This window comes from Pan paniscus, chromosome 5 (assembly GCF_029289425.2).
Source record: "Pan paniscus chromosome 5, NHGRI_mPanPan1-v2.0_pri, whole genome shotgun sequence".
Lineage (NCBI taxonomy): Eukaryota > Metazoa > Chordata > Mammalia > Primates > Hominidae > Pan > Pan paniscus.
In genome coordinates, this window is record NC_073254.2 from 132,086,776 (window position 1) to 132,112,796 (window position 26,021).

Consider the following 26,021-nt stretch of genomic DNA (forward strand, 5'->3'; position numbering starts at 1 on the left):
AGCACTGTTGAAAAATATAGACATTTATTATAAAATCAATTGGTTTGATAAGAAAGCAATTATTTAAAAAGTTTAATACAAATACATGTTAAGTGTACAAATTAGGATTCTTTTGAGCAAACAAGTTGTTATCTAAAGAAGAAGCAAAACCTCCTTAACAGTTGTAATAAAACCTATGCCTGAAAAGTTAGTGGATATTACACGGAAATATTTATATTGTGTTCTTCTACTCCCAGTAACTACTTTTAAAGAATCAGGATAACTTAAATAGAATATCAAAATATAAATTATAAATAATTATGAAAATATATCTGTACAAGATTTTTATTGAAGACACATCAGTGCATAAATGCCTAAATATGAGGCTATAAATACAGCAAAATATTCAAGAACTATGTTATCTCAATTTTAGAAAAGGGAACTTTTCTGAAGAGAAATGTTTGAAGTTAAGGTACTAAGATTTCACTAATTTCACACATTGGTATTACCAACAAATTGCGATTAAACAGAAATCACTCTTTTAGACAAAAATATTTCCTGATAATATGAAAAAACTGGAGTTTCCAAATTACAAAAATGTTGAAACAGAAAGGTCAGAAAACACAATGTGAAATTAAGAAAGTCTTTTTGAGGGTTTTTCACATAGCTATGCTTAGTCTGGGTAAATCCTGCACAGGCATGTTTTTTGTGGCGTCCAGTTGGTCATATTCCTGTATGAGTGCTGATAAAGATGACACAGCTTCTGTGAAACAGCTTTCTTCCATCCCTTCAACTTGTAGATAGTGATGAAGGTGAGCCTATAAATTAAAAAATTAGGTAACGTTTACCATTTCAGGAACTTTAATACATAAGACTATCCTAAAAGGTAAATATTCCTTATTAAAATTAGAGTTCATTCAGCTCTACATTTGAAAGAGAACTTGGGTCAAATTGAATGAATCCTATAAACTCATGAATTTTCTCATTTAAAGTAGCATGAGTAAGCCTCTCCTCTTCAGTTATAATCAGTACAACGCACATAATAGAAAACATCACCCCTGATTTGTAATAGTGTAATTTTTAAGAATACATCTTAAATAGCCAAAATAAACACATACAGTTACAAAGCTGTACAATAATTACCTTTTTCTTGTAGAGCCTCATGAATCTCTCTTTCAGTTCCATGAAGGTGGGCTTCACACATGTGTTATTTGCTAAAGCTAATAACGAATGAGAATGGCCCACAGGAGGTACAGAACACAGGCTGGTCTTCCAGCCTTCTTGATTCCAGGAGACAAATTGTAGAGATGGTTTTAATCTGAGATTAAAAAAAAAAAATCTCAGAAGGTAAGAACTAAGGTACTAAAAATGTCTGCCATATAATGGCAGCTCATATTAGTTAAACCAGAACATTATGGATGGTATCAATCTAATTGCTTAGTTTAGACGCTAAGTTATCTATTTTTTACTATTGGCAGTAACATGGTACAGTCTGACAGTGAACTAAGAGACATTTTGTAGGGGAACATTAAATTGGCTGTGTTGGTGATTCAAGAAGCTAGAAACTCACTCCTTAAGAGTAGAAATGTAGGGATATAAAGAAATGAAGGTACTATCATTTTCCTTACTTTGTAATTCAACAGACTAGTTTTCTTACAAATAGAATGAAATAGTAACACAAAAATCAGAAGTAGTAGTAGTACTACTATAGTAGTACTGGTGGCAGTGGTAATAAAAATAGTACAGCTACGATTTTCTGAACACTTTCATAAAATAAAACATGTCATATATCATTTAATATTCCTAAATAAAAACCATGTACTATTATTATCCTTATTTTACACTTGAAGAAAACAAGGCACAAAGAGACTAAGTAGTTTGTTCACAGTCACGCTTTAGTAAGTGGCATTGCTAGAATTTGAAGGGCGGCTGTTAACTAACTACTATGCCACACTGTCCCAAGCAGCACACACAAATTATCTTTAAAAATATAAACCAAACCTTTCAATATTTCTACGAAGATCTGAAATTTGTACATTTCCTCTAACCATGAGTGCACAGGCGAGGTAAAGACTGTGTTTGGGGTCTGCCCGAAGCAGCTGGTGATCTTTACTAAAGGCATCTGAAAACATCTGATCCAATCTACAACAATGAAATTGTCATTGTTTATACAAAATATTACTTCTATGTATAACTATAAAATGAAGATAGTCCTCTATAAGTAATAAACCACACTAAATATTACACTAACAAAATATTAGATTATATATATTCCAAAAATATTAAATAACTATACTTTTCTTGAAGCAATCTTAATGATATAAGAAGAGAAGAAATCATATAATATTTTCTTTTTCTGGGGGAAAAAGGCTTCTGCAGTATATGTGTGATTTCAGGTAGCTACAAAATGTTGACTGTAGCATTATGAACTCTATGTAGTACTGATTTTTGAAACTTGTATTATTATTACTTAGTTCAGTATACCTTATTTATTTCATAGTATCCAAACTACTAAAACTAATTAAAAGCCTATAACATTAAGACTATTACTTTGTAAAGTATATTATATCATAAATTTTGTTAACAGGAGGAAATTATCAAAGGACAATGTGAAGCTCTCCTATAAAAGATGAAACTCCATAGTAGTGCTCCTAAAAGTAGAGACTTTTAACCTAAGTCTTTTAACTGAAGGATAAAAGACAAAAGAAAATAAAGGTGACTGACAAAGTTTATATCTAACAATACACAGACTCCAATGCTAGGCTGATGCCAACGGACATTTAATAATCACCATGTTGCATACACTGTGTATGTTGCTTAGCTTGTTAAGGTCATCAGCATCCCATGCAGAAAGGGAGTCCTATCTATTAGTTGGCAAAGTGGTCATTTGCTGTTGGCTTAGATGAAAACTTACCAATATCACTTGTGACATTCCTGAAGTATAGAATTATCTTGTCAAAACTTTAGTCATAAAAAAGAATCTTTAGTTTTCTTTAAAAACTTTTTAAAAATTATTTTCAATCTGTTTTAGAGACAGGGTCTGTCTTCCTTTATTGCCCAGGCTGGAGTCCAGGATCAAAATCACAGCTCAATGCAGCCTCAAACTCCTGGGTTCAAGTGATCCTCCCACTTCAGTCTCCAGAGTAGCTGGGACTACAAGTGCAGACTGGGTCTCACACTATGTTGCCCCGGCTGGTCTTAAACTCCCGGGCTCAAGTGATCCTCCCATCTCATCCTTTCAAAGTGTTGGAATTACAGGTGTGAGCCACTGCACTCAGCCAATTTAGTTTTCCCTTTCTTATTTACATACTGTCTCCTTACAGAGTTTGGCAGGACCTTTTCCCTCAGTCAACTGTGAATGCCACTGTGAACTTTTCAAGCTCATCATCAGTATACATGCTAAGAGTATCTTTCAAAACTACATTTTTTGTTAAGTATACTGATGTAATCTTTATGCTTAACAATGACACACAGTTATAAAGCAAGGTGTTCTGGAAAACATACAGAGTTACATCTGAAATTCTTCTATGGTACTGGGCTGTGACAGTAGCTTTAAAACAAACTCTCATTTAATCTACCCAATAAGTATATGAGGTAGGTACTATTTCATTTTTACAGATGACAAGAACTAAGAAAGTTTAAGTCACTTCCCCAAAGTCCTGTAGCTAGTGACAATTAGGATTCAAATGTGTTTGTCAGACTTCAAAGGACTTTTCATAAGCCTACAAATTTAATCATTAGATTTAAGTTAAAATAGTTTAATACTGGCATTTTTCAACAATTACTTCTAAATAAAGATGCATTCATGTAATGGAAAAATGGATGTCATCAACTCTCCCAGATGATACAATTAAATAACTAGAGTTATTGCAAATTTTTTTCTCTTAAAAATGTTTTTTAAAGTAATTTGAGGCCTCAAACAATTGAAACAAAGTTACACCTTACCTTCTAGGAGGAATGTTAACATCTGTCAGTGTATACAGAGGTGTTAGGCTTGACACGAGATAATGAAGTTGAGGAAAAGGAACTAAATTCATGCTGATTTCATTAAGGTCCATATTAAGGGACCCTTCAAATCTTGCAGAGCTAAAAAGTTAACATTAAAATGAGAAAATTTTTAATTTTAAAATTATACACTTTAAATGTAGCTCGATTTATTCAGCAGGTAGTTTCTTAAATTCTTTTGTACACTGTTCTTCAGTGCAGAACACATGCTTTTCTTCCATATTAGTGAAATTTAGTATCAGAACAATCATGTATAAAATAAAATATAACACACAACATCTAAATTTTTTTATTCTTTTTTTTTTTTTTTGAGACAGGGTCTCGCTCTGGTTGCCCAGGCTGGAGTGTAGTGGTGTGATCTCAGCTCACTGCCACCGCCGCCTCCCATCTCAGCCTCCTGATCAGCTAAGACTACAGTAGGCGTACAACACCTTGCCTGGCTAATTTTTGTATTTTTTGTAGATATGGGATTTTACCATGTGCCCCAGGCTGATCTCCAGCTCCTGGGCTCAAGCAATCTACCTGCCTTGGCCTCCCAATGTGCTGAGATTACAGGCATGAGCCACCATGGCTGGCCCTACAGTCATTCTTTCTGGATTATCTGAAGTGTAATCAATATACTATTATAGTTGCTCATTACACATATAAAAATACCCTATTTAAAACAAACTTTATATTTGAGTTAAACACATATAAGTCAATAATTAGTAACTGTAGAAACAACTAAATTCCTCAAGAATCTGCTTAATATACTCTATAATCTAGAATATAATAATGTCAAAGCAATCTCTGATACCAAAAAGCCACAGAAATCTTTTGGACCAGTTAATGAGGAGGTACAGATTAGTTGGTTTAAATGATTAAGACATTCTACAGCTAAAAAATGTTTAATTTTGTCTACGTGTTTTACAAGTGTGTCAACCACAAAATCTTTTACATCATATGATATCTATTAATATTCCATGGAACATACTTGGGGAAATGCTGCTTTGGAGTCATAGAAGGTAAAATTCTGCTTGATCACTCCAAGAAAAGATAGAAGACAAAATAAAAACAGAAGCAGCTTCTACAATTTAGAATAACTAAAAAATGCTACTACAAAAATTCAAAATATCACCAAAAGCACAATAAAGTTTTTTGACTATCCCTGGATAGAATTACCTCGTTAGGTTGAGCAGCAAATTTGCCACAATGTTATTCATTGCATCAAAGGGCTTCTTATGCCGCTTTTTTAAAGCCCCAGAACTTGAAGTAACCAGACTCTTTGGCTTCACAGTTGTACCCAACTTTCCAGAATTCACCATGAGGTCGATTTTGCTAATGATGTCAAATAAAGACTTTTGAGGGAAAAACATTGGGAGAGAAGCTATTAAGAAGAGTGGATGTAGATGATACTCTACTAGGAAAGAGAAAGAAAAACAATTTAAACTGATTTTTTCTCTAAGAAGGCTGAAAAGTGAAGAGAATGTTTCATATAAACACATATACATAATATAGGACTGAATATATGTAACATTTATTCATAAGTTCCAATGTCATTACTTACTTGATTGTCAATGGGCAACACACAGTCTGCATGCTCATTAAGTTCCTTCATTGCCAAGATGCTATTATAAGGTGAGGTTATGACATCATCCTCACCAGAAGGATAAATGGAAGTCACAAATCTGTATACTTCTGGGAATTCGTCTTCAAGCACCTTTAAAAGAAATGTGCCAAGTCCAGATCCTGTTCCTGAGGATTAAAATGTTTTTAAAAATTAGCATAAATGATTCAGAATATAATTGTGAAGAATTTGAAACTTTATTTTTTTTGAGACAGGGTCTTGCTCTGTCACCCAGGCTGGAGTGCAGCAGCATAATCAGCTCAATGCAGCCTTGACCTCCTAGGGTCAAATGATCCTCCTGCCTCAGCCTCCCAAGTATCTGGGACCTCAGGCATGAGCCACCACGCCTGGCTAACTTTTTAAGTTGTATAGAGATAGGTTCTACCTATGTTGCCCAGGCTGGTCTTGAACTCCTAGGTTCAAGCAAGCTTCTGCCTTGGCCTCCCAAAGTGCTGGAATTACAGGCATGAGCCACCACACCTGGTCAGAATTTATATTTGTAAAAATAATTTTCAGCTTATTTCTGTGACTATATATTAACTAATCTAATTTTGGATAAGGAAATGAAGGCAACATTCAGGAAATGAAGTCCTGAATTCCACCTCTGGTTCTGACAGTGAGTTTGGGAGGGCCGTCTATATCTCACTCCTTTTCATATTTAAGTTATACCTATATAATGCCACAAGAACCAATTGCACGTGCACAAGTAAAAAATTCAACTAAGACGGTGTTCAGTCTACATTTGATATTAAGCAACTTAAGAAAACTAACTTGACAGCTTTAGTGTAGTGTGTATATAATCTTGATGAAAAAAACTATCATGTCATCAAGCAACTTAAACAGAGTTAAAACTGTTTACAATTAAGCATGCCTACCTTGAATTTCAAAAATTTTCAAATATGAAACACTACTTATTTAAAAGCAGAAACTCTAGGAATCTCATTAAAGATAACTTTCTGATACATCAAGTTACATTTACATAAATTCAGAAATTTTTCAGAACTTAAAACTGGAATCCTCTAATCAGATGTTTTTCAAACTGGGTTCTGAACTATTAGTAGGCTATGAAACTAATGAACAGATTAGTACTGTTTTCTTTTCTTAAATGAAACAGTAGAAAATAACATGTCAGATGTAGTATGAGTAAATAACATTTTCTTAATATATTTTTTCAGGTGTGTATGCTGCATTGTGATATATAAAATGTATTTCATACTATTCTGGTTAAAAAAAAGTTTAAACGCCAATGTTTTAATCCATGCAGATAACTATTAAAAGGCTATGATGCTAAAATTACTAAGTCAAAGTGAGGGAGATTATTGGGGTGATCTTTAATGAGAAGGACTTTCTAAGCATCATAAAAAAACCAGAGCCATTACAGAAGAGACAGTTTTGATTTCATTAAAAATAAACAAAACTTCTATATATACTTTAAAAACCCATAAAAAAAATAACAAGACAAACTTACAAAAAAACCCTTCAATACATATGATGGGGAGGACTAAGTTTCTCTAAGAAAGAGTTCCCACAAATCAACAACAAAAAATACGAATAATGCCACCACGAAATGGGCAAAGGATAGAAATATTTAACTCATAATAAAAGAAATACAAATTGCAAATAGAAGTAAAGATGCTCAACCTTTCTTCTAATTAAGGAAATACAAATTAAAACTAGATACAATTTTGAATATAATAGATTTATGTCTCATGATACTCAGTATTGGTGCTAGTGTAGGGAAATAGAAACTCATACACATTGTTGCCAGTAAGAAGCACTGGTGCAATATTGTAGGAAGGTATATAGGTAATATCAGCCAAAATTTAAAATGTACATATGCTTTGGTCCTATCTTTTTCTTAGGAATACTGTCTAAAGCTATAGTGGCACAAATGCAGAAGTATTTGTCCCAGACTTTCACTGATGATTGGATGTAAAAACTAAACACCATAAACACTTAATACCCATCAATAACAAACTCACTTTAAACTGTATAATTGATTCTATGACAGAGAGCTGATATGGAAAGATGTCTGAGAAAGAGATAAAGTGGAAAAGTTACAGTATAGTATATACTGGATAATCTTCTTTATGTAAAAATATACATACATGCTTTGATAGGCATAGAATATATCTGAAAGAACAGACATAAAAAGACCCTGCAAACCTGATCATCTGTAAGGACAGGGAGTAGGCATTAGATGTGGGGAAAAAAGAACTTTACTTTTAACCTTTAGTATTAATATTTATTTTTGCTATTTTAAGTGAATTGTAAGTATGTTCTTCTGAGATGTTGGGTAATAAAGGTATTTTTAAAAAAGGTATAACGAACTATAAATCAAATAAAAAGCTAGCTCAAATTTGCAGGTTAATTATACTAGTACAGAAACAAATTTGTTTCTTAACCGATGATTATGAAGGTCTTTTAAAGACATGGTTACACAGCAATTTTAACTTTTAATCTTAAAATGCTATGTCAATGAATAATCTGTATAAAAATCAACTGTACATACACCTAACTTGCTGAATATAAAATCTTAATCTCAGGTTGGAGGAAAAAAGTGTGACAATTTTGTTCTTTTAAAATTTGCTAAGCGTATTTAAAAATCAGCAAGTTACATTCTGTTTCTATTTTTACAGAACAGGGGAGCAAAATACTTCAGTTCTAAGGTATAGACTTCCCTGGGGGAAGAAAGCAATGCCGATCATTTATTTTTACTTCAAGTCGATTAATTGCCATGTAATAAATGATCTAAAGGAATAGACTAAACTAGTTTCCTTTTTTTTCTCTTTTTGGAGACAAGAAAGGTTTGAAGATGGTTAAAGAAAGGGTATTGATATCCTTTGGCAAGCACACATCATGAACACGTCAAAAATGCTTCACTCTAGGAAATAGGACTGTACAGGCAAACTCTAAGGAGAAAGTCAGCATTTCTCAAAAGCTCATACATCCTGAAAAGTATCTGAATGTTCTGTAAAAGAAACTAAAGGTACAAGAAAAAAAATTTTCCAGTATAGTTCTGTTGACTCTTAAGAGGGCTTACATTAAAAAAAAAAAAAAAAAAAAGAGTGACATAATTACACAAAATTTTAAGATAAAAAGGTGTATGTTTATATACTCAAACTACACACCCTCCGAATAGTTCTATCTTTATCAAGCACAGGTCTAAAAACAAGACTTACGTTTGCAAAATGAATTCCCACTTATACTTTAACACTGTTACAGGCAAATGAGTGAAAAATTTTACCTCCTCCCATGGAATGTATTATAAAGAAACACTGCAAGCAATCACAGTGCTCTGCCGACTTTCTGAATTTCTCTAAAATCTGGTCTTGGTAAAGACTGCCGAAAACTTTGTGACCCACGGCCCTGAAAATTAGAATATGGATTTTAAAAATTCCTTGCATTTATTTTTTTATTTCATTAGTTCTAATCTAAATAAAAGGATTTTAAACAAATTTGAAAAGTATTTTTATTGAGCTAAGTAAAGACTATTCTTGTTTCATGTAAATAAATCATACAATATCCTGAAGATACTAGATAGAAAACTTAACAAATATTCAGTATCTATAATCCTCAAATATCTGGATAAGTAAGCTCATTAGTAGTGAATATTAAACTATGATTTTCTAAATTTATCTTAACCTTCTCTTAAGGTACAATTCCAACAAAACAAGACTGCAGTTACATAATTTTTTCTTCTCTCCATTTAAGGCAAACTCTGAATTGTAGTGGATTTTACATACTAAAAAGCAAAATGTGGTAAACTACAAAGACACTGAAAATAAAAAATTTAAACAAACCTATTCTGGTTTCATATATGAGAAAAAAAAGGTCACATCATGTTATTAGATGAAATGGCACATGGTAGAAATTGATATTCATGCAGCTCTGCAAGTCTTTTTAAGTTGTCCAAATTTGCAAATATCACTATGATGAATTAAAACAAAAGATTTTCCCATAATATGCATTTCAGGTATAACTCAAAAGTTACATAATAAGTTATACAACAATTAGTGAAAATGCAGTTAGGTGGTCAGATGGGCTCACTTACTAAGTGACTGGTTCTCTGGGAACACAAGATTCAAATTTATGCTTTAGTAAAATTACACATTATTCCGCATTATGAACCTGAGGGACTGGCTGCAAATAGTGAAAATAATGAATATGAGAGATTTGCAAATAACAAGGAGCTAATTTCTAAAAAACAGCAACAGTCTCAATGTGAATTCTTAAGTAATCACTGTTGAAGTTTTTTCCCAGTAAAGAGAAGAGACCATTATATACTCAAGGGCCTAAACAGCCTTAGGCTCAGCTTGAATGCTAGGATACTGGTCTGGCTTGCATCTCTATCAATTGTATTACATCTGACCAATTGGACAACTTGAGAGTGAGTCAAATAACATAGATAACAGTTAATGAAAGTACTTAAAACATTTGTCATTATTTAATGTTCTTCAAGAATTTATGAAACGGAATTTAGCAAATTAATTTTTCATAATTCTTCTTTTTCTTTAAAAAAGTTAGAAGGAACTAGGAGTAAATACAGGTGGCTTCCAAGCCACTATTTATTAAGGTGGTGGGCCGAAAGGCCTAGCATTATGTGGCAAATTACAACCTGTTTCGTATCAGCAGAATCTCACAATGAAGAAAGATTGCTCATTTTTTTCAGAAGATATTCAATTTTTACGCTGTGTATTCTCACCAATTATTTCCTGAGCCAGAAATATCAGTGATGAGCTGTTTCGTATCAAATACATCTCTCAGTGGTCCCTGCAGAATTTCATTCACTACCCCTTCTTCCATATCAATCAAGACAGCCTGAGAAAGAAAAATAAAATATAATTAATGTATTTTCCTTTAGAGTTATTCACTCTGTAAATGAAAAGAATTTATGCGCTGAATATTGCACTGTTCTCTTTATAGTTTAAGCTTAATTAAAATCTTTATGTAGAATCTGTTGTAAAAATTAAAAAAGAATTTCACTCTGTTTGAAAGGTGGAATCCAATTAAAAAATGGATTCTAAATTCTTTTATCCTACTCCAAAATGCCTAGTTGGGGGAAAAAAGCCCAAGAATAATCCCCTCAACTGAATTTCTAACAAGGTCTCAGAAATGTAGAAGGTATCCTTAACCAGAACAAGTTCTCAATACAGGATGCATGAATGTACTTGCATACTAGGAACAATCATGCTGCTCTTTATGAACCACAGCTCAAAACTGTCCAATTCAAATGAGTAAATTTACCATTACGTGCAAAGGCACTGGATAGATGTAAAAAATGACAACATGGTCCCTTCCCCGCAGTAATTCACAATCTAATTCATTACTACAAACTTTAGCTGACATGACAGAAAACCTACACTCCTAAGAAGAAATGAGAATATAAAACACAAAATTAATTATGGAAAAAAAAACAGAAAAAAAAAAAAAGATGAAGGACATCTAGTAAAACGTAAAGCAGGGATAGCTTGGCAGTAGGATTACATGTCCCGTCCTCCCACTTCCCTGTACTTTCCATATATTCTACAGCGAGGAAGAAGAGTGAAAAAGTAAACTAAGTAGAGTTAAATAAAAAAAGCAAAGCTGAAACAAATTCTTAGGGTACACTAAACAATGATTTGTTAACTCTTTGATTCAGTGTCACAGAGGAAGTGCTCGGTTTATGGCTTTCAGTTCTGTTACCATATAACATTAAGCAGTGAGTTTAATCATGTGTGTAATTAACCATGCTACTTCAAGATATTACAATTAAAATAATACAGCAGTATATCATAAAGACTATAAAACTATGTTTTACAAATGTGCTCCTTTATATAGAGCAATCATATATACACTTTACATACAGAGGACTGTATAGGATTATGTTTGGCAATGTTAGGTATTTTCAAGCATATTTCTGACAATATGCAATTTTGACTTCAAATGCTGACTTTAACACCTAAACAAACCAAAGAGAGACTTCACTCTATGGACAAATTTTAGTACTACAAATTGTGAGATTATAAAAGAAAAAACAAATTGGATTATACTGGCCTTGTTCCAAAATAGATTTATTGAGGTATGTGGAAGATTAAACATATATAAATCATACCCTCAATTACTCTGCTATCTGGCAAGGGAAGCAATATGCAAATACAAACTGATATTCAGGTACCTCCTGAAATTAGTTTTGATAGAATCATCATTGTCCTAGTCACTTAACATTAAAATCCTGACATATAACTCTTCCAGACCTTCCTTAGTTACATCAGGCCCTTGTTTTTCCTTTGGAAATTAACTAAACTTTGGGAGAGTATTTTGGGTTCTTTACTTAGGCATCCAAGGTCTGGAGTCAGAACTGTTCCAGGATTTGATGTTTGTACTCCCTTTCAGAGCCACCTGGCTTTACAATTGTAACATAGGATTTATAAAATTCTGAGTATTTATTAACCTAAGAAACTGAACACAGTGGAGGGACCCAAGCACCAAGTTATCTTGTGAAGCCTGGACTCTTCAGTGATCACAACCACGTAATACCAAGAGCTCTTAAGGAGAAAATGGAAGAGTATCTTCTCGGAAAAAAAGTCAAAGGCTACAAAAACACGCTGATTTATTTTTTCCTAATAGTGTTTCCTTCACCTCTCAATCTGCTTACTGATATGGTTGTAGGAAAAAGATTCAACTGGGAGTAGTCCAGGAAATGTCAAAGTCTCTTTTTCTCTAAGATTTGGATTGGGATACCTGCTCTCTCTACATCACAAAGCATACTGTGTTAGTCAATTATTGTAACAGCCTGCAAGCACATGATCTCTGCCCTAAATTTTGTTTTCCAAGGACATCGGAGATTGCAGATACTAGATGATTCCCAGATGTCACAAAACTATTGCTCACCAGTCTTTAAGCTACGACACCAGGTCTGATCCTTGGCATCTCAATTCCTTCCATAACATTTTTTTTTTTTTTTTTGAGACGGAGTCCCGCTGTCGCCCAGGTTGGATGCAGTGGCGCGATCTCGGCTCACTGCAGGCTCCGCCCCCCGGGGTTCACGCCATTCTCCTGCCTCAGCCTCCCGAGCAGCTGGGACTACAGGCGCCCGCCACCTCGCCTGGCTAATTTTTTGTATTTTTAGTAGAGACGGGGTTTCACCGTGTTAGCCAGGATGGTCTTGATCTCCTGACCTCGTGATCCGCCCGCCTCGGCCTCCCAAAGTGCTGGGATTACAGGCGTGAGCCACCGCGCCCAGCACCTTCCATAACATTTAAACTTTCTTTTCTGTTATAGTCAAAGATCACTGATCAAAAATCAGAAAAAGTAGTTCGTTACAGACAATCACAGAAATATTGTTGGAATGATTAAGACTGTAAATAAGACCGTAAATATGGGCTAAGAACCTGAAGTACTTGGTTCAGGAGAACTTATATGGTGAATGGTTTTTATTCACTACAATGTGGCTGGTTCCATGTTTTTTATTGGTAGTAACCTTGATGCAAATAAATCTTCCAGTATCTTTAAATAAAACATTAAATTGTACTAGTACGTATTTCAGGTCCTTAGAGTTAAGAACGCTCCTTTTGTTATCATTTATCTAGACACTATTTCTTCTGAAAACAGGCTAACTACAGTGTTTTAAAGTATGGGCTTTTCCCCCTAATGTGTTAGGTGGACACAAATGTCTGCTTAGTTATATTTATATTAAATGTGGCTTAGTAATTTTTTTCTACTTTGAAAAGTTTAAAGTTTTATTCTCATGATAGTTACTGAGAATAGTTATTTAAAAAATACATGTAATATTAAGAATCCAAGCATATGTATCTTACTCGTGCTTTTAAAGAACATATTTTTCCCTTGGAAATACTTCCACCATCACCAACCACTCTGAAAGATAAAAAAATGAGAAATGGTCATAAGATCTTCCATGGCTAATAGCACTATCAGGTGATAAAGTTAACTTCCATTTATATAATAAGACTGCTTATAGGCCAGGTAAGGCAGACACAACAGCTATTCCTAATCTCTTTCTTCCTTGCTTACCTCCCATTAGGCTGAAAAAGTGAGGTACTTAGTTTCCTGACTTTGTTTGTAGTTAGGGCTGGCCATGTAATCCAGTTCTAGCCAATGAGATAAAGGGGAAGTATTCTGGGAAGCTTTTAAAGAAGGACCAGATGCAGTTGGTGCCTATTTTCTTCCTTTTTCCTGCCTCAAACATGAATATGGATGTGATTCCTGGAGCAGACTGCCATTTTATAGTCATGAAGTAATAATACAAGTACAAAAAGCCAACACACTTATGGACAGTGGAACATATATAGTATTAGATCTTTGAGGCATTCCTTTAAACCTAGAATATCTGATTTCCAGATTTGTGAGATAAATGAATACCTTTACTGCTTCAGCCACCATTAATGTAGTTTCCTATTGCAGTTAACACCCATCAACTGATATAACTGGTATTTACCACTGAGTATCTAAGGTTGTTCTCAGAATTTCACGTTGGAAATAAGTTGCCAAAGTACTGAAATCTAACGCAGTATATGGGTCAATAAAGACAGTTCACAAGACAGAATATATGAAGGGTAGCCAATCGTCAGGCCAAATTCAACTAGCTGCCTGTTTTCCTAAATAAAGTTTTATTCAAATGTGGACACACCCATTCCTTTATGTATTACCTATGCCCACAATCATGCTACAGATCAAGTAGTGGTGCAAAAGACTTTATGGTTCACAAAACCTAAAATATTTACTGCCTGGTCCTTTACAGAAAATACATGCATGCCAACCCATGCTGTAGGTAAATTCCTATCATGCTACTCAAAAGGTATAAAAATTTAATAAGAATAGTACACAAAGATATGGTTTTACTTTGAAAAATATTTTTTGTACTAAGCTGTGGAACAGATGCTGCATGTGTTGATAGTACACAGAAAGAAGTGCAAGATGCCACAACCCTGCTTGCCAAACTTACCGGGAAAATAATAGTGCTCTCAGGTTAAAGTATAAAACGCAGAGAGTAGATGAGAGTGTAGTTATGAAGAGTCACCTTATGAAGAAAGAAAAGCTCCCAGGCTGAGTCTCAACTATGTAATACTCAATGTAAGCGTTGGGTAACAAGAAGTAAAGAGGTGGGTGTAGGAACTTAGCAAGAGAAGCGCCTGAAAGGAAGTATTACAGAAGCAAATTTGAGTCTCCTAAGAGAATTTAGAGGTGAGGATATTGTGGGCTACAAATAAGAGGGAATCTATAGTCTATATGACAGATAGCTCCATAAAATAAAGATAAATGATACCAGCCATTAAAGTAATACACCTAACTTCCTTTGGTCTGATTCCATGGTCACCAAGCAACCTTCAGATTATTACATAGCTTTTCAGTTAGATTTCCTACAAAAGATAAAGTAATGTGCCTATGAAAATGAGAATTTGGTCTTTGGTTAACCTGGCTGTACTGGAGAGCACTGAACCCATCTCGAGATGCCAATGACACTTCTGAGTTTGCAAGCCAGTGTCCTAGATAGACTCTGGAATTCACCCAGGAAGTGTGGACTAATCAGCTTTCTCTGAAGATAACTGCTCACACACCCAGCCAACTATTTTAAACTAGAACTGATGTTCCTATTGGATGAAAGCCTGACACGAAGTATGTATTTTTCAGTTTAAGCACAGGACAGTTAGTTTTATGAAGTATTTTGAAAATGCATGAACTTAATGATTTAATATTAAAAGCTTATGGAGATATCCTGAACGGCAACTTACTCTACCAGATAAAACATATATGGTACTTACATATACTCTTTATTAAATAAACAAAAACAATCCAACAACTGCTTGTTACCTTTTTAAGTATATTTTTATACTTATGGCATATATGTAAACAATATATTTTTCTTTCAAGTTAGTTATTACAGGATGCATTAACAAGATGCCCTCTGGGAAAATTTCAGCTTTCTTTTAATGAAACTTATTTCAAGGTTAAGTTAAAAGAAGTCACACTAAAGGGAAATCTGTTGTCTTGTTCAGCAAAATGATATGAGAATATTAATAATCTAATAGAATAAATATGCTTTCAATAATGAAACAAAAAAACACAACTTCGCAGCTACTGGCTATTTTTATTGTCCTTTGAAGAATTCTCTCCCAAGCTACTGAAAGTATCACACTGTGACAGACTTTAATCCCATCTTACCTGGTGTCCACATTTCTAAAGAAGCTGCTTATTGCCTCATCATAAATTCCTTTCTAAAAAGAAAAACATATGTTAATAGCATTTAGGTTTTGCTTCTCGCCCAAATCAAGTTCTTTCAATTTTCATTACATAATACTATAATGGCTAGGATGAGACTCTGATAAGAAAAAGCAAGTATCACAAAATGCGGAGCCTGACTCTTCCCAATCTCCTTAGAAGAGTAAATGCCATATCTACAGATAAAGTTCAGCAGGGGGTGCTAAAGAAAGGATTTCACCCATAGGACTGTAGGACAGGTCCATCAAATGAGCGTTCTCTGGATTCTTGGTAATCTTTTTAAAAGCTGACTGGTTAAATTAAGGAATACAATAACCAAACGTGTTATCTATTTTACAAAGTACTTTCCCATATACAAATCTCACTGCTCTGCACACGAACACCAATAAAGAGGAGACCCTGAGAATCAGGAAAAATGTTAAGACTAAGGTCGCTGGCCAGTGTTCTTTTAGTTTAGTGTGTGTCTGACAGCAACATGTTTAAAAACCAGTACGTTCTTTACTGGGAAGATCCCATGCATCTTAAACGGGTCAGATGAAAGCTCAAGTCGATTATTTCCTGCGTATGGGCTGGAAGACCTAGCTGACAGGCGAGGGGGCTCGCGGCGGCGGGCGGGTACCTGGTTGACCGCGGCGTGCTCCCTTAGTGCCAGGTCCCAGAAGCAGCAGCCGATCTGGTTTCCGCACTGGCCGACTGCGACCGGAGGAGAGGAAGGAAAGAGAATAGGACATTAGGCAGGAAACATGGCCGCTGGATTCCGCGGCGACCAGGTCTCTACCCGCCCGGCGTAGCTCACCCTGTACGACCACCGACTGGGTCATGGTGGTGCGCCGCCGGCTCCGGGAGCTTGCTAGCCCGCGGCCGCTTCTGCATTCCTCTACGCAACGGCGCTCTGCTAGAGAGCTGCCGTAAGTCACGCTACTGCCGCAAGCCTCTGCCGTCGCTAAGCACGTCTGTAGGTTCAGGCTAAGGTTTTCCGTCAGAAGGCCGCGCAAGTGCACTTGCGTGTCACCGTTACCGTAGAGACTGGGCTTCTGGACTGCATATCCTAGCTGCCTTGTCAACATCTTCGAGCATCGGCAGCTCCGGAGGCCGGGGTAACTGGCAGGTAACTAGGCTTTGGAGTGGTATTTTTAAATATGTGTCGTTAAGCTGTTCGTGGGCTATCAGAGGTTTAATTTTTGTTCACAGCCTCAACACCCGGGGCGGTGGATCAGTCCGTTTATTCAGATTCCACGGGACGCTGCGTTGGCATCTCTGTCCAACAAGCCCTTTATTCTAATAGAAAATGAACAATGGCGTTGAGCAAAGAGAAACCCCAGAGAAATAGACATGTCAGGGCACAATTGAAACTAGATGGTTATATGCTTTGACAAAAATGGCAAAGCTAAGGTCACAGACCCAACCAGTATTTGTTGAACGCTGTATACTCCCCAAGTTAACTTGTAGGCTCGCTGGGAAGACTAGAAAGAAATTAAGGCATAGATCCAGTTCCAAGAAGCTTACAATCTAATTGAAGACATACACGCGAAATACTCAAGAATTGTGTGGCGTTGACTATAAGTGCAATAGGATTCAGTGGTTGAGGATGTAGATGAGTATGTAGAAGTCTGATAGAAGACACGAGATTAACACTAGGCATTTAGATGGGTATTTAGATGGGATAGGCAGGAGAAGATTAAAAAGTTAGGCATTATGACAATTACCAACTCCTTAAAATTGTCAAACATTAAAATATGTAAACTTCTATTGATCAAATTAGACCAGATTTTAATTAAGAACTCAAGTACTTCTTTAATGAAATTAATATTTTCCACAAAAATTCTGAAGAACTACGAAACTCTAAGAAGTCTTCTTTGTTTAATAAAAACTTATATGGTATGGGCTATGAATATGTGCTAATATGAACTGTAATATTCAATGGATTAGAACACTTTATTGTCCCACCAAGACACGTAGTAGTTACTATTAAATTTCTCTGGTAGCCGGTAGGTTTAAAGTTGCAATGGATTTTATATCTTTTGGTAATAGGCAGCTTTTGGTCAGTAAATTTTTGTAGGCTGGATTTATTCTTAACTTCTTACTGAGTATGGGGTCAGTGGTAGAGGTAAAGTTGGGCATTTTAGGTCTTGATGCTAAAGTCCCAACGTCTGGGGCTTCCAAAATTTGCAAGTCTTGGTCCAGTTTGTAGGCAGTGATGTGAATAGGTCTGTATCAGTGTGTTATCAGTGCTAGGTGAGATGATACACTGGCCTTTGCAGAGCCCAACCCTTCATGCAGTCCCAGTCATTATTCCCCACACAGGAAAGAAAAGTCCTAACACATCTTATTAATAACTTCAGTCTCTAGAGAATCAGACTGAGAGACAGTTCTGCTTAAGAGCCAAGCAAGGTAGAGCCTCACATGCCAGCCACTCCAAAACTTCCGTATATGCAAACCCAGGTTAGCCAAGTTGAGATCAGTTGAACTGCAGCGGGCTATTCAGAATATTATAAGCAAGAGAAATGTTTTTGGTTGAAGTTACTGAAGTTTTGGGTGCAGTTTTACTGTAGTGATAGCTGACCAACATACAGAGCAAATAGAGTGAACAGAATTCCACGTGCTGAAAATGAAAAAGAAAAAAATTATTGGGAATCCTATGGACTCCTAAAATTGAAGGAAGGAAGACAAGGATGGAAGGGAGAGAGGGAGGGAAGGGGGAGAGGAAGGAAGGAATGATGTAAAAGATGGATAAGGTACAAGACCTTGGGGTAAAACCTAGCCTAAGAGGGGAGAAAAGAAAATTCATCATACCTACTTTGTGCTGAAGAAGAACTTAAGAATATGAATGCAATAAAACAGGAACTTAAAGACAAGATACTAATATAATAAGACTCAAGCTCTATGAGGGCTGAGTCTTGTTGTTTTATCCACTACTAGGGATAGTACCTTGCATATAGTAGATAGTAAATAAATATTTGATGAATAAATGAAATAAAATGGAGATAAAAGAACTAAGGAAATTAACTGAAGACAACAACATCCACCTTAAAGGACTTAAAGAAATAATTTTTAAAAGCATTTAAGAAGCAGACTAGAGAGATGCACATCAAATTATAATGTAGAGGAAAGTCTTAAAATAATAATACTAGGCAAAACCCAGAGATATGAAAGTTATTAAAAATAATATGTATGAAGGAGACAAAGATGGCTCAACATAAGATTAACATGTGCCCACAGCAAATGGAGGAAAAAATGTACTTGATTAAAAAAAAGGAAGAAAAATACATAGATTAAAAGGATACACACTATGTTCTATAGGACAATTTATAGAAAAATCAACACCAAGACATGCAGCCTCATTAAGTCATTCAACTTTTCAGAATAAAGAGAGAATTTTTTAGGTACCTAGGCATGAAATGAACAGGGGAGTGGGATGAAGAAAAAACAATTAATTAGAGTACTTTAGACTCATCTATATAGCACATTCAGTACTGGAAGGCATTGAAAACATGCTGCAAAGTTCTGAAGGGGAATAAAATGTTTTAGAAGAAAATTATTCTATAGCTTTTGTAAGTTGTCATTAAAATATAATTCAGAGTTGTGGGTGGTCTATCTGTTTTTATTCTTGCTTGCACACCGCCATTTCTGAGCTCATCTCTTTCTCATATAACTTGACAAACAGTAGCAACTGACATGTTATTGTCTTCCAGCCTCTTCTCCCAACATTTAAATTCATTAGTTAAATCACATGCCTTCTAGGTTATCACAGAGTTTTCCAAAAGTTTTTCCCAATAGGTTTGTTCCTGGGTGACACAGATCACTATCCTTTTAGCTTTCCACAACAGTTTCCTTGTTAATTGCTGCTTGACCACTTAGGTATGGTGACTTATATTTTAGATTTTTGTTATAGCGGTACCTAAGTCTGGACCAAAGTCTGTATACATCAGCATAAACTTTGTTGTGCTGTGGTAACAATCAACCCCAAAATCTCAGTGGTGTAAAACAACAATTTTTTTTTTTTGTACATGATACATGTCCCTTGAGGGGTGTCTGGGGGCCATGCTTTATGTTATCCCCCTTCTGGCACTCAGGCTGATGATCTGCCATTATTTGGTCCATTTTTGATTTGTTTGATTTTAAATTGATTAATTATTGTGTATATTAATGGGGTACAGTTGATTTTTTGATAAATATTTACATTGTGGAATGATTAAATCAATCTGATTAACATATCCATCATTTCACATACTCAGAATTTTTTTGTGATGAGAACATTTAAAATCTGCTCTTTTAGCAGTTCTGAAATATGTATTATTAATAACTAGTCACCATGCTATGTAATAGATCTATAAAACTTATTCCTCCTAACTGAAACTTATTGTATCCTTTGGACATCTTTCTGCTCTCTATCCCTGTCCCACCCTCCAGCTTTGCTACCCTCTGGTAACCACCATTCTACTCTCTGCTTTTATGAGCTTGACTTTTTTAGATTCCACATATAAGTGAGATCATGCAGGTTTCTCTTTCTGTGGCTGGCTAATATCACTTAGTGTAATGTCCTCCAGGTTCATCCATGTTGTCACAAATGACAGCATTTTCTTCTTTTTTAAGGCTGAATAGTATTCCATTGTGTATATATACCACATTTTCTTTATCTGTTTCTTTGTTTGTTTATCTGTTGATGGATAGTTAGGTTGCTTCCATATCTTAGCTATCGTGGATAATGCTGCAGTAAACATGGGAGTGCAGATATCTTTTTGACATACTTGTTTCAGTTCCTTTGGATATATATCCAGAAGTGGGATTGCTGGATCATATGGTGATTCCATTTTTGATTGAGGAATCCATACTGTTTTCCATAATGGCTGTATTAATTTAATTTCCACCACCAGTGTTAAAAAGGCTCTTTTCTCCACATCCTAGCCAACATTTATCTTTTATCTTTTTGATAGCTGCCATTCTAAAAGATGTGAGGTGATAAATATCATTATGTTTTTAAATTTTCACTTCCCTAATGATTAGTGATATTGAGTATTTTTTCATATATCTGTGGGCCACTGTATGTATTCTTTTGAGAAACGTCTATTCCGGTTCTTTGCCCATTTTTAATTGTGCTATGTGTTTTCTTGTGGAGTTGTTTGACTTTATGTATTTTTGGATATTGGCCCCTTAGCAGATGTATGGTTTATAAATATTTTTTCCTAATCTGTGAGTTGTCTCTTCATTATATTAATTGATTCCTCTGCTGTGCAGAAGCTTTTTAGTTTGATGTAATCCCTTTTGTCTACTTTCGCTTTTGTTCCTATGCTTTTTGGGTCATATCCAAGAAATCATTGCCCAAACTAATGTTGTGGAGACTTTTTCCTGCTTTCTCCTAGTAGTTTTAATTTCAGGTCTTATGTTTGAATCTTTAGTTAATTTTGGTTGATTTTTATTTATGATGTGAGTTACATTTCTGGTTTTTGTGGTAGAGACAAACTCAGGAGGGTCTTACACTAGCAATTAATGGTTGCTCATAATTCACTGACTAAAACTAATCACATGGGCTCCAAGTAATCATAAGGTGGCCAGGAATTTCAATTTCTGGAAAAGAGAAAACCAAAATTATTTGATAAACACTTGTGTGTACTGCACAAGCATTCTGAGACATTACATCAGAATACAGCATCTGTGGTAGGCATTCTCCAAGATGGCACCCAGTGATCTCTGTCTCCTGTTCTTGTGTAAATCCCTCTCCTTGAGTGTAGGCTAGACCTAATGACACCTTTCTAATGAATAGAGTCCAAACACAGCCCAATGGCCACATTGAGTTGAGGAGACAGAGTTAGAAATTTTAGAGGATCAGACAGCTAGAATTTGCAGGGCAGAATGCCAAAGAGGAGAGAATATGCAAAAAGAAAGCTCTGAAAATCTTTAAGGAGTTCCTCAGGAGCCTAAACTGAGTGCTGATCTTTGCATGGATTCATGGAAACTATGTAAGACTGAGGAAAGAACCACTGGAAATAAGCGGGCAGAACAATTCCTAGGGTTCACATAGGGCTAGGACTAATTCACATTCCCCGTATCTTGAGTGGAGAAACCTTAAAATAGCTGGAACATTATGTTGAGTACTCAGAAAGGTACCTCAGTAGTGGAGAAAAGTTAGCCCTGGATGAAAGGCTGTTGTGATCTAGCTTAAGAGAGCATGAAACCAAGCCTCCAAAGGACCTGGCTGTTTCCAAATAGCTGTGTCCCAGACCAAAACTTAAAAATACTTAGAGGAATAAAAATAAAATTGTTTAGCAATGTAAAATCACAATGCCTGGCACCCAAGTCAAAAATTGCCAGATATGCAAAGATGAGTCCCATAATGAGGTGAAAAATTAGTTAAAAACAGAACAAGAAATGGCACAAATGAAAGAATTAGTAAACATAATAATTACATAAAATTAAAAGAACATTAAAGCAGTATATGTTCAAGAGGACAGAAGGAAGCCCAGGCAGACTGAGAAGGGACAAAGAAATACGAAAAAGAGATCCCAATTAGACTTCTAGAGCTGAAAAGTACAATATCTAAGGTGAAAAATGGATGGAATAAAGAGCAGATTAGACATTAGGCATAAGAGAAGATTAGCAAACTTAAAGATGTAGCAATGGAAACTGTGCAAAATAAAACAGAGAACAAAAAGATTTTTTTAAAAAGGAGAACTAGTGAACTGTGGGACAACTTTCAACAGTGTAATATACGTGTAACTGGCATGCCAGAGGAGGGAACAAAAAATACTTGAAGAAACAATGCCTAAAAAAATTTCAAATGTGATAAGCATTATGCACCCACAGATCCAAGAAGCTTGGTGAAGCTTAGGCACAAGAAACAGAAAGAAACTATGCCAAGTACATTATAATCAAATTGCTTAATATCAGTGATAAAAAGCAAATATTAAAGCCAGCCAGAGAAAAAAGACATATTACATATAGAGGAACAAAGATAAAAAAATCAACAGACTTCTTGTTGGGAACAATGCAAGCCGGAACATAGTGGACCCAAATCTTTAAAGTACTTAAAGAAAACAAAACTGCTAATTGAGAATTCTATACCCAGTTAAAATATTGTTCCACAATGAATATGAAAAAAAGAGATATAAAAGCTAAATTAATTAATCACCAACAGACCAGCACTGTTAAATGAAACATTCAGGCAAAGGGAAAATTATATTGTAAGAAAATCTGGACCTACTCAAAGGGATAAAGAGCACTGAAAATGATAAAAATGTAGATGAATATAGAAGGCGTCTCTTGTTTTAAAGACAATTGCTTAAAGGAAAATGTATAACGACATGCATGGGGTTTGTACTATAGATAGAATTAAAATATATGGCAACAAAATTATATATAGTGGGAGGGGGAAATGGAATATACTTTTATATGGTTCTTCTAGTATATGTGAAGTGGTATAATGTTATTTGGAGGTGAACTATGAAAAGTTAAATATGTATACTATAAACCCTAAAGTAACACAAAACGAAACACAAAGGTGTATAGTAATAAACCAATAATGGAATAAAATAGATTCATAAAATATATTCATTGATCCAAAAGAATGGAATAAGAAGAAAAAGACACAAAGAACTGATGGCACAAATAGAGTACAAAAAGCAAGATGGCAAATTTTAATTCAACCATATCTATCATATTAAATATTAATATAAATGATAAAAATACCCTAATTTCAAGATAGAGGTCATCACAGTGGGTAAAATAAGCAAGACTCAAATATATACTGCTTACAAGAAACCCACTTGGAATATAATAACCAAGTTGGTTAAAAATAAAAGAATAGGAAAAGATATGTCATACTAAAATTAATGAATGAAAAGTATCTATACAAGTATCAGAAAAGTAGACTATAGAGCAAAGATGTCAGACATATTTCATAATGATAAAGGTGTCATTTCATCAAGAGGATATAACAATACTAAATATTTATGCACCAAATAATAGCTTCAAACTACCTGAAGTAAAAACTGCAGAATAGAAAGGAGAAGTAAATAAAATCACAATTATTGATGGAGATTTCACACCCTTATTTCAATAGTTGATAAACCAAGTATATAGAAAATCAGTAAGAATATGGAAGACTTGAACAGTTCTATCAATGAACAAATCACTTACATAGAACAGTGAAGCCAACTATAGCAGCATGTACATTCAAGTACGTGTGGAACATTTACCAAAGCAGTTTATAGTCTGGCTATAAAAACAACTCTAAATAAATTTAAAAGAATTCAAGTCATACAACGAATATTCTCTGACAAAAATGGAACCTAATTAGAAATCAGTAACAGAAAAGTAGAATATTCCTAAATATTGGAAAATACTTATATAGAACACTGAAGCCAACTATAGCAGCATATACATTCAAGTATGTGTGAAACATTTACCAAGGCAGTTTATATTCTGGCTATAAAAACAAGTCTAAATAAATTTAAAAGGATTCAAGTGATACAAAGAATGTTCTCTAACAAAAATGGAACCTAATTAGAAATCAGTAACAGAAAAGTAGAATATTCCTACATATTGGAAAATTAAACAATATAATTGTAAATAACCCATAGGTCAAAGAAGAAAAAGCAAAAAAATTTTAACTGAAGGAAATGAAAATACAAAATTAAAAAATTTGTGGAATGCAGCTAAAGGAGTGCTTTGATGGAAATTTATAGAATTAAATGTTTACATTAGAAAAGAAGAAAGCACTAAAATTAATGACCTAAGCTTCTACCTTAAGAAATTAGAAAAAGAAAAGCAACTTAAGCCCAAAGTAGACAGAAGAAAAGAAATAATAAAGATTGGAGTGGAAATCAAATAAATAGTAAATAGAAAATAGAGAAAAATCAATGAAACCTAAATATGTGTCCTGAGAAATTAAAATTATTTGATAGGCTTCCTTGTTCATAAGATAAGGTCTAAAATTTTAACTTGAGTTTTTGCTCCTGCGTGATTTGGCCTGTACTTATGTCTCAGACTCCATTTATTTTCTGTTTTCCATGCTGTGGTTATGCTGGCCTTTCAGATTTTTTATTGTCTTTACTAGCATGACCTTTCCACATGCTGTTTTCCTCTTTGCCCCCTCCTCAACTGTGTCAATGTTTTTGTCTCCCACTCATTTCCACCTAATTAATGCCCCCTCATCTCTTAGATTTAGATTAAACATCCTAGACTAAAACAAATCCTATCGTAACCTACAAACTCTACCACAACAGGAACTGTGTTTGTTTTTGCTTAATCTTTTATCTTTAACACTTAACACATGCCTGGCTCATGGTGGATTCTCAGCAAATATTCATTAAATGAATGAATGAATGAAGTCCATGGGTCTTTTTTTCTTAGAACATGACAAGTTCAAATATCACTCATTTTCTGCATCTCATGAATTAATATCTTGAGAATTGAAAGACTATTGCTCTTGAGCTTATGATACTTAAGGGGGTATTTGGATACTTCATCTTTTTATTCACCATTTGCATTGCTCTTGTTTATCTATTGCTTTATGAAAATATGCTGGAGACTCAAGTTCCTTTTGTCTTCTGAGGTATCATTCTAATGTTGTAAAGTTTCATCATTAAGGCTACTGTTTGGTTTGTTTCATTGTATCACCCATTCTAAAGAAGCATGGTATGCCAAATGGACTAGTTAAAATGGTAAATTACAGGATTTTAAGAATACCCCACTTACAGATATTTTACTTCATATATATCCGTCACTAAAAGGTGCAATCAGTGTCTCAATACTCTGATTTCAAGAATGACACAAAAATATGTAGGAAGTAGTGCTGATTGAATTCTTGTGTCCCAGTTATTGGCTTTATACATGTTAGATTGTTTTTAATTCCTCACAACAACTCTGTAAGGTAGGAATTAATACCATTTTACAGACAAACTTTTAGTGATTTGCTTAAAATCTCAGAGCTAACATTGTGTCAAAATTCAAACCTGGCTGGGCACAGTGGGCTCATGCCTGTAACCTTAGCACTTTGGGAGGGTGAGGTGGGTGGATCACTTGAGCCCAGGAATTTGAGACTAGCCTGGGCAGCATGGTAAAACCCAGTATCTACAAAAAAATACAAAATTAGCTGGGCATAGTGGTGTGTACCTGTAGTCCCAGCTACTTGAGATGCTGAGGCAGGAGTATTGCTTGATTCCAGGAGGTCGAGGCTGCATGCAGTCAGCCATGATCATGCCACTGCACTCCAGCC

General features: G+C 34.9%; 2 protein-coding genes across 4 annotated transcripts in view; one reads left to right on the forward strand and one right to left on the reverse strand.

The window, feature by feature from the left end:
• Positions 1-2: 2 nt before the first annotated feature.
• Positions 3-16,875, reverse strand: TUBE1 (tubulin epsilon 1). The gene is made up of 12 exons (XM_003822212.7): positions 16,605-16,875; positions 16,428-16,501; positions 15,752-15,804; positions 13,390-13,447; positions 10,296-10,411; positions 8,838-8,959; positions 5,531-5,718; positions 5,146-5,321; positions 3,925-4,065; positions 1,981-2,121; positions 1,123-1,297; positions 3-797 (listed from the first exon to the last, which is right to left on the reverse strand). The coding sequence occupies exons 1-12, from the start codon at positions 16,873-16,875 to the stop codon at positions 639-641; spliced, it is 1,674 nt and encodes a 557-aa protein (XP_003822260.2). The 3' UTR covers positions 3-638.
• FAM229B (family with sequence similarity 229 member B) overlaps positions 16,778-26,021 on the forward strand; it is a 14,375-nt gene continuing 5,131 nt past the window's right edge. The window contains exon 1 of one of the 3 annotated variants that reach the window (XM_057302579.1): positions 16,778-16,916. The gene's annotated coding sequence lies outside the window, so the exon portion shown is untranslated. The remainder of the gene's footprint in view (positions 16,917-26,021) is intronic. The other 2 variants (XM_063605426.1, XM_063605425.1) reach the window with 2 other exon arrangements.